General features: G+C 43.4%; 1 protein-coding gene across 1 annotated transcript; it reads right to left on the minus strand.

The window, feature by feature from the left end:
• Positions 1 to 264: 264 nt before the first annotated feature.
• Positions 265 to 7,761, minus strand: CDC6 (cell division cycle 6). The gene is made up of 12 exons (XM_069953813.1): positions 7,667 to 7,761; positions 4,752 to 4,922; positions 4,067 to 4,339; positions 3,559 to 3,758; positions 3,198 to 3,370; positions 2,930 to 3,036; positions 2,708 to 2,847; positions 2,110 to 2,210; positions 1,897 to 1,961; positions 1,400 to 1,608; positions 1,157 to 1,297; positions 265 to 1,059 (listed from the first exon to the last, which is right to left on the minus strand). Exons 2-12 carry the CDS (start codon positions 4,918 to 4,920, stop codon positions 973 to 975), a joined length of 1,665 nt encoding a protein of 554 aa, XP_069809914.1. The 5' UTR covers positions 4,921 to 4,922; positions 7,667 to 7,761; the 3' UTR covers positions 265 to 972.
• Between the last annotated feature and the right edge of the window lie 1,299 nt (positions 7,762 to 9,060).

The raw sequence follows: 9,060 nt of genomic DNA on the forward strand, positions 1-9,060 counted from the left end.
CGACAGGGAGAGATGGCCTGCTATGTATTATAGCAGGCTATCTCCCCCGATCGGGACCCGGCCGGCCGCGGCGCCCGTTTAAAGGGCTGACGTACCGGTACGTCATGGGTCCTTAAGTGACAGTGATCCATGACGTGCCGGTACGTCATGGGTCCTTAAGAGGTTAATGGATACATCATTTAGCATCAGATAAAATGTGGTATATTCCAAGAAAAACACCTACACACTTACATTTTTTCAAATTTATTAAAAGAAACATGAAAGTAAATGCAGAGACTGCATCAGTAAAACCAAGACGTACCTTAAAAAGATACTAAAACATCTATTACCATCTGCTACATGATGCAGCAAACCATCATAACAGTATTTCTGTAGAACTAACAATACTATGTACAATATAGAATTTCTTACAGTTTAAAGTTTTAATTATTTTCCCTCCCGTCCAGGGGTTGTCAGGTATCTCTGCTCAATCACATTCACCAAACCAGGGCGAAGGTGCGGTAGCCAACAAAGTTCATCCATGGACAAGAGAGGAAGGGGATTTTATTGTACTCATAGAACCCTCTTAAAAGGGCTTATTCTAGAAGCTTTCTACCAAAAACAGTACAGTTCTTCCTTAGTTTGAGTGCAGTTTTGCAAATTAGTTCCATAGAAGTCATTGAGCTGAATTTTAATACAACACACAACCTAAGGACAGGGGTGGCGCTGTTTTTGAAGGAAAGTTGCTGTGCTTTTTCTAATCCTAGATAACCCCATTAAGTGTCATAGTGACAATGAATCAAAGAACAGGCTGCTTTTCTTACACTTGACACATTGGCAGCCATAAACAAACACTTCGGTATTGTCTTAGCAGCAAATTCTTTAGACCCGTAAAATCGCAAACTTAAAATAGCAGTCTATGGTGCGATTGTTATACTTTGAAAAACTTAATAAATAAAAGATTAAACTTAACAAAAAAACTAAAAAGTAGATTTAAATGCCGGCGTGTAAGACGTTGCCGATTAAAACCTTGTCCTTGAAGGCATGCTCTATGTCGCGCTCCTCAATCTTTAGACACACCTGAAAAAGTGAAAAACAGACAATTTAACCAATATAGTCATAGGAAAAAAAATAAAATAAGTTGAACTAATCAACAATTGCCATCTGTCACACTCACCTTTGTAAGGCGGGCTTCCTTAGCTTTCTTAAGACCCAAAATGCCTCGTGTCTCCAGAAGCTGGCACAGGGACAGGCATTCCGACTGGCCAACCATGGCCATCTGCTGTTTTCGGCATACCTTGCTGTAAGTGTCATAAAGCTGCATAACAAAATAATAAAAAATTAGTGCGACTGGAAAGTAGTAAGCAACATAAAATAGCACATCACCAGGTGCAGTAATGTCACTGCTGTAGGCGCTCACCTTTCCCATGGTCACCTCCTTTATTTTGCTGTTTTGCGTGAGCAACAATAAGGAACACACCACAAGCTTCTGCTGTAGAGGGAAAGTCTCCTCCCCTCCGCTGCCTGCTGACATCTTGTCTCCGTACACATCAGAGATGACCCGGGAGATGTGCGGCAGGCTGACTTTTTTCGGCACAGGTGCCGTTGCTTCTTTAGCTGGTGAAGCGCCTGTGGAACAAAACGCCAGTGTTCAAAACATGGAAGCATCAATCAGAAACAGCTAAACAAATTAGGTTTTTGTCAAGATGAACAAGTACTATTACAGAGGACAAGGCAATAAAAATTCTCTGGAGCGCCATTTATGCCAGACTGCGGTGTTACAGCTACACCCCCACGCAGATGACAAGTATGTCACAAAACAACAAGGGGAGGAACTGGCCAGGATACAAGTAGCTGTCAAACCCTGTCCAGTCACCACGCGGCACACAAATTATGGGGAGATCAGCATCTACTTACATTCAGATCGGGGCTTCAGGACAGTCTGGCTCCTAACATCCGACTCCACAATTTCTACAGCTCTTCTGCAAATAAGAAACAATTGTTGTGAATTGTGTATTTTATAGCTATGTCATAAAAAAAAAATTCTAACAAATTGATATTGCACTTTTATGATCTGCTCGCACATCAAAATCACCAAGGGTCCATCCAGTCAGAAGAAACGTCTATTACCTGCAGATGTCTAAAGCTTTCCGAGCGTCTCCAGAAACTGCAGATACTTTTCTGGCGCAAAACTGAATAGCAGCATTATCCAGAACTGGGTCACCGGAGACCTGCACAACAGAAACAGCATAGTGGTCAATAACCAAGTCACCTTCTCACAGCAGAATGAGTGAGATATTGAGTAATGGGATCAAGAAACTGAAGCGATCAATATTCACTATAGCTAGTACACCAAGAAAAGGCTCGCTAAGTAAGCAGGACTTTAAATTCCATGGCAGAGTTAAAGCTCCCATGCCCTGTCATTGTAGCCTCCTGTCCTTCCATGCACATATCTGTACGACTTTGTAATACAAAGATCCACACTGTATTTGCAGGGTAATTCAGAGAACACAAGGATTTCTTGACCTATATTTAACAGTTGCCATTGACGGTATAGCGCCCATGTTTAAAAAGCCTTTGGCTATAGACCTACATATACCACAGAAGCAATGCTTGAAGTGATATGTAATTTGTATGGCCTACAAAGATTCTGTGCCGAAAAGACAGTTCCCAATCCTGACAGGGATGGGAAGAATCCTCAATGGAATCTGACCAGGTGATTTCTTACCTGTGTGAGTCTGTCTTGTAGGATTGTGGCTATCTGGTCTTTGGTATAAGGAGAGAAATTCAGCAGTTGCGGCTTGCACCCAGGTCGCGCCTGCAGTCTAGGCAGAATGCGGTCGGTCAAATCCAAAGCGTTTGCAATCCCTGGGAAAAAGAATAAAAATTATATATCTGAGTTGAGGAGGGGATGCATGTAAATTGTATTCAGAATGAGATCAATGCTTACCAATAAGTACAATTCTAGAATTAGCTAGCCAGGGCCATTCAAACACCGTATATAACACATCGTGTCCCTTGCTGTCTAGTTGATCCATCTCATCCAACACCAGAAGGCTGCAAAAGAGGAAAACTATTTATCAAACAGCCATTCTGGAACAAGTATATGTGCACAACAAAATATGAGCTACATATGAAGCCAATCTTAAAGCAAATCAATCTAAATCTGCAGCGGTAAAACACATGAAAAAGAACGGCAAAATAAGCAGAATACGTACATCATAGGTCCTTTGGATGTGACCAGCTTTTCCAGCTGTCTGACCACATCCTTCCCAGTAAGAGAAGACTTCCCATTGCCAGAGATTTCTTCTGCTATAGCAGGGAAGATGGCCTGGGAGCTGCGGAGGGACATACAATTGATATAAACAGTCTTGCAGTCCTCCAGAACCTCCTGAAATACAAAGCAAAAAAAGGAATTAAACATATTGCAGTGCAAAATACACAGGATACTACTACACTCATCCATGCTTATCTTCCAACCAGGCCCAAGGTTGCATCCCCTACCCCTATTTTGTACCATACAAAGCTCCATAATAACTCCTTGTACGATGAATGCTAAAAAACGATGCTTGTACAAACCTTGTTCTCCTGCATTATCTTGTTTAAGCAGGCCGTTTTGCCAGTCCCTGGAGCTCCGGAGATGTAGAGGCTGCCCGGCTTCTCTGAGGATACATGGCCCTTCAAGAAAGACAGGATGGTTGAGGTCTCCTTCTCGCGTGCCAGCAGCCGCTCGGGCACAGCCGTGTTGAGGGCACACTTGGCCTGCTGATAGCATGACGCTGTATAAAGAAAACACAAGAATATTAACATCCAGATGAATTCAGCAATGATCATGTTTAGGCCATGTTCCCACTTTGGAAACAAATCAGGCAAAGGCGGGCATCTCATATACATGGCCGCTAATAATGATTATAGCCATATACTGTATGAGCTAATGATACCGCATGGTCGTGTTAGCTAAATAGAAAAGGATTTCAACATTTGCATTCCGTTTAGTGGATCAAAATAGGTCAGGAGTGACTGGAAATGCTTAAATTTTGCTTTGTAAGAAAATGACAGTACAGAATTGTTTATCAATGGTTCTCACCTTCCTGTTTGAACAGCCGGGTACCCACGCTCTTCCTCTCATGCGGCACACGTTGGGATGAGCTGGTTGGGGTTTCCTGACCTCTTTTCTGGGGAGATAACACAATGGCGTCTTCTCGTTTCTTGACAGGGGACAAAGGTGTAGCTGCGGCCTGGTTCTCATCAAAAATGAGGCGCCTCCCTTTGGCCGGACTGAAGGGGGTATTCTCGTTGCGGCTTTGTTTGGGTGGGGAGCATCGAAGAGATTGAGGGATGTTACAAAGATTATCGTCACCTAACGGTGGGGGGGGGGAAAGAAAAAGTAAGTTGCTGGCCTGAAATGCAGCAAGTTACACTAACCTGTCCACCTTATAACCAATATGTCGGGAGTAGTGATGGACAAACTTGCCGAAAGTCACAGTTTGCAACGTTTGTCCAAAACCCAAATTTTCGACATTTGACTCCTGGTTGCTGGAGAAGTTGGATGCCACCTTAGGGAGTCCTGGAAAAACATGGATACAGCCACAGCCTATACCCATTGTTTTCTAACAGCATCCTGGGAGCAACTATAGCAATTGGGAGTCAAATGCTGAATGTTCAGGTTCAGATGAACGTTGTCTACCTCAAACTTTTTGCAAGTTCACTCATCAGGAGTTTTAATTTTGCAACAGGTTAGGAATCACATCAGCAAAATGCCAGGTTCTTACCAAGCCTCTTCCGTGGGCTGAGGGGCAACTCCTTGGCAGGCGACAGCGGCACAGGGGCTATAACTTCTGATTTGGCGCGGAGCCGCAGTGCTCCTTTAGCTTGAGTCTTAGCAGTCTTTGTCTTAGGGAACTGAATGGAGCTCTGAGACTGGGATCGTGTGCTCGGCATTGCTATAAGAGACAATTGATATGGTCAATGCAATTATTGGCGTTTTACCGAAACTGAAAGTAGGAAGAAGCAGACAGCTGATGGCCTACACATATGAAGGGTAGAGGTCAGATTCATTTAAAGGGAAAAACGTGATGTTAACAGGTAGATAAACAATTTTTTTTTCAAGTTGGAAAGTCACAGTAGCAGCTGGTAAAGCAGATCCAGCATCAGCAGCAATGTATTATCCCGAGGCCGCTCTAATGTAATGAGCCCAGTCTCTCCATTAACAAGCGTCCGGGAAGCTCCCGATGACGTCCTCAGCAGGGAACAGTTACAGCGGATGAATGAGCGCTCCCGGGGCGGCGCACAGGTTAATAAGCCTAATCAGAGCAGAGATGGAAACCAGGCGGAAAATCTTAACCCTTCCGGCACCACAACCAGGAAAATACCAGGGTTGTTCTTATATCCGTAATTTAAAGGACAACAACAACTAGGGATTTAAAGACTTTAACAAACGTAGATATGTAAGCAGGAAGGTGCTATTAAAACGGGTAATCTGAGCTTGAAATTTAGTTTTTCGTACAAACAGGCCATCAACATTAGGTGCCTGTGCGGCCTCCTCAATATTGATAAGTTATCCGTGTAAATGCAATCACTGTAATATTAGACAGTCTTTTCCATACACAAACGGTAGAAGACCCTACGGTACTAAGTGCACCATCAATGCTAACACTATGGATGGTGCAAGTATGAACACTTCATTGGTGCTATATAAACATTACTTTATAGTGTAATATATGAGATGCAGCTTCAGTCTGTATTTGTAATAGGTTTCTCTCTGTCAGCTTCTATAAGCAGGCTGCATCTCATAGGACACACTAAAGCAGCTCCACAGAACATAGTCAGTGTGAGGGAGGGGGAGGTATATACTTGTATCTTTGTCCCTTTATGTATTAAGTGCAGCTGAAGAGGGAGGGTGATTATGTAATCCTGAAGTTCACAAGACATCATGCATCTGGACAGACCCCCCTCTTATGTTACATGACCAGGCAGCAGTAATTATATGTATGGATGCAGATAATCTGGGATGAAGCAGATGACACTGCAGGACAACTGGGAGTGAGCACCACCACACAAAGAACCTTCCAGACTGCTGTGACCAAACGTTGTAAACCTCTATTATAGTGGTAGAGTTTGTAGATTTTACACCTATCAGCCTAGGTAAAAACATGATTAGTGCTGCTGTGTGTATATATATATATATATATATACACACACAGTGGGGTGCTGTATACAGTATATCCCTCAGTATGTGTATATATTTTCACAGTGGGGTGCTGTATACAGTATAACCCTACAGAGATGAGCGAACCTGGAGCATGCTCGAGTCGATCCAAACCCGAACGTTCGGCATTTGATTAGTGGTGGCTGCTGAGGTTGGATAAAGCCCTAAGGCTATGTGGAAATCATGGATATAGTCATTGGCTGTATCCATGTTTTCCAGACAACCTTAGAGCTTTATCCAAGTTCAGCAGCCCCAGCTAATCAAATACCGAACGTTCGGGTCGACTCAACCCTGAACATACATACATATATAGCAAAATTGAACACGAGGACGGCACTCCAGTAGTATATAGTGAAGAATTATTCACCCAATCACAAACAGCTGCTGTCCAGAGGAGTCGGGGGTCGACTTTTATGGGACGTGCACCCACCAGCTTTAATCTATTTTTTGACTTCAAGCCAGCACAGTGCCGTCCATCTACTACTTTCTACATATATATATATTTCACAATGGGGTGCTGTATACAGTATATACATCAGAGTGAGTTGAGTGAATATATATATATATATATATATATATATATATTTATTTATTTCACAATAGGGTGCTGTATACAGTATATCCATCAGTGTGTGTGTATATATTTCACAATGGGGTGCTGTATACAGTATATCCCTCAGAGTGTGTACATGTGATATATACATATATAAATAATTTTCACAATGGGGTGCTGTATACAGTATATCCCTCCAAGAAATTATAATATGATACCAGATACAAGGTATATCATGGCTCTTACATCTCACAAATCCCTAGGCACATGTGTGCTGCCATACGGTGCAAACTAGAAGACAACACTATTTTTTTGCACAAGTTAAAACTATGTCTCTCCATATAAAATCAGAAGCCGGGAGTGCACCATATGGCGCCATATCACAGATCTGTGGACATAAGGAGGTGCGTAACTATTCAGCATTGGGATCCAGTCTACAGGATGATATAGAAACAGCCCACATGTGTCCTGCTGATATAGAAGGAAAGTCTATGTGCTGAGGATCAGCTGATCCCTATCAGGAAGAAGAGGGGGGAGGGAAAGAGGTAGCAAGGCCATGCTAAACCTATGGGGCACAACATATGGTCTCTATAGTAGTACTACACGTATAATACTAAAATAATATCTATATATATATCTATATATATATATATATATATCTATATATATATCTATATATATCTATATATATATCTATATATATATATATATATATCTATATATACACACACACACACACACTAAGGTGACAATAACTTTGCACAAACCATTGTTTGCATTCCTGCAATGCTATATGTAATAGAGGTGAGCATATAAGTAGTACACAGAGGAAGCAGGATAGTACAAACACCTTTCCAATACACGAGCTAGTCAAACATAAACCATATATAACAACATAACACAAACCATTACAATAAAACACTTACTGTAATAAGGGAGATTCTAAATAATCCTACAATGACCTGACGATGCGTCCCCACCAGGCGCCAGCTGCAGACTGAACTCAGCGCGCCAAACTCCAGCCACCTGATTGCTGCGCGCGCGATCAGAATCTGGCGCCAAGCTCTCCCATTGGAGCGTGTCCCAATCTAGGAAAGCGGTGATTGGTTCTTCGAGAGTGACGATAAGCGGCTGTTCTGCCGGAGACCAAAGCGAGTGACGCAAACATCCCGCCTACTGTAAACCAATGAGATGATTCCAGTGGGCGGCGATAGAGATAACGTTTACCAATGAAATGCCGCGATTAGCTGTCGCCGGGTAAGGGGGGGGAGGACATTTTGTTGGTGGCGGAAGTAGCTGCTATCTGGTTAGACCAGGCGCTCTTTATATGTAAATGACGCGTATTACCATTAGTTTACGTGGCCAGCAATGGGAGGAAATTATTCTATAGACGTGGTTGTTTAGGCCTATTATGTTAGCGTAGACATCCCAAAACTGTGCCACACCCTCCCCACAGGTGGCAGAAAATTATTTGTTGTTTACGTTGTGGCCATGAGGCCCTTGTGTGTTCCAGAAACTACAATGGCCAATCCTCCCCCTGTATTGCATTACTATAATCCAGGGATGAGGAACCTTTGGCCCTCCAGCTGTGGCAAAACTACAATTCCCATCATGCCTGGGCAGCCGAAGCTAAAGCTTCAGCTGCCCAAGCATGATGGGTATTGTAGTTTTGCAACAGCTGGAGGGCCAAAGGTTCATCAACCTGCAACCCAAATAGCTATCACATAACTACAACTCTCATCCTGTCCTGACACCTCAGATCCACATCCACCCAAAAACCTAGAACACCTTCTTATAAAGTAGGCTTCCCTAACCTATGAAGATTACGACTACAACTCCTATCCTGATGACATGGAGGCCTGTGAGAACCACCACCCTCCCAGAGGCTCTGGCTGTCAGGGCATGATGGGAGTTGTAGTCAACAGCCAAAGGGGATGGTGAACTCTTGTGAAATGTAGTAGAGGCCTGTGCATTTCTGTGGGCCCCCTATTACAGATTTTATACCCCACACTGCCATATAAACATGGACGGACGAGTTTTTGCATCCCCCCCCCCCCCCCACCAATTCAGGACACATTGGACTGATCTAATATGCACAGCCGGCTGTAGTGATGTAATTTAGGCCGCATTCACACATCTCGCAGCTGTAGAGCCACAAACCGAAGCCATTATAAGCTCACTGCTACACGCATCTCTGCCTGTGCCATAGACTCCATAGTCTCGGGCGGCGTCAAACACCAGGAAGCGTCCGGAGCGCCGCGATGAGTGACCCGCCGCTAGAATCGGAGAGGTGAGTGGACGTCTTTTATTTCAACCACCT

This window comes from Dendropsophus ebraccatus, chromosome 14 (assembly GCF_027789765.1).
Source record: "Dendropsophus ebraccatus isolate aDenEbr1 chromosome 14, aDenEbr1.pat, whole genome shotgun sequence".
NCBI classification, from domain to species: Eukaryota; Metazoa; Chordata; class Amphibia; order Anura; family Hylidae; genus Dendropsophus; species Dendropsophus ebraccatus.

Bases quoted from the DNA above. Each gene is read 5' to 3' on its own strand.
- CDC6 (XM_069953813.1), bottom strand. From the start codon at position 4,920: ATGCCGAGCACACGATCCCAGTCTCAGAGCTCCATTCAGTTCCCTAAG. The intron at 3,037-3,197 runs GTACGTATTCTG...CCTCTTTTGCAG, and splicing joins ACATCCAAAGGACCTATGAT to CCTTCTGGTGTTGGATGAGA. The intron at 2,211-2,707 runs GTAAGAAATCAC...TCTGTTGTGCAG, and splicing joins TACAAGACAGACTCACACAG to GTCTCCGGTGACCCAGTTCT.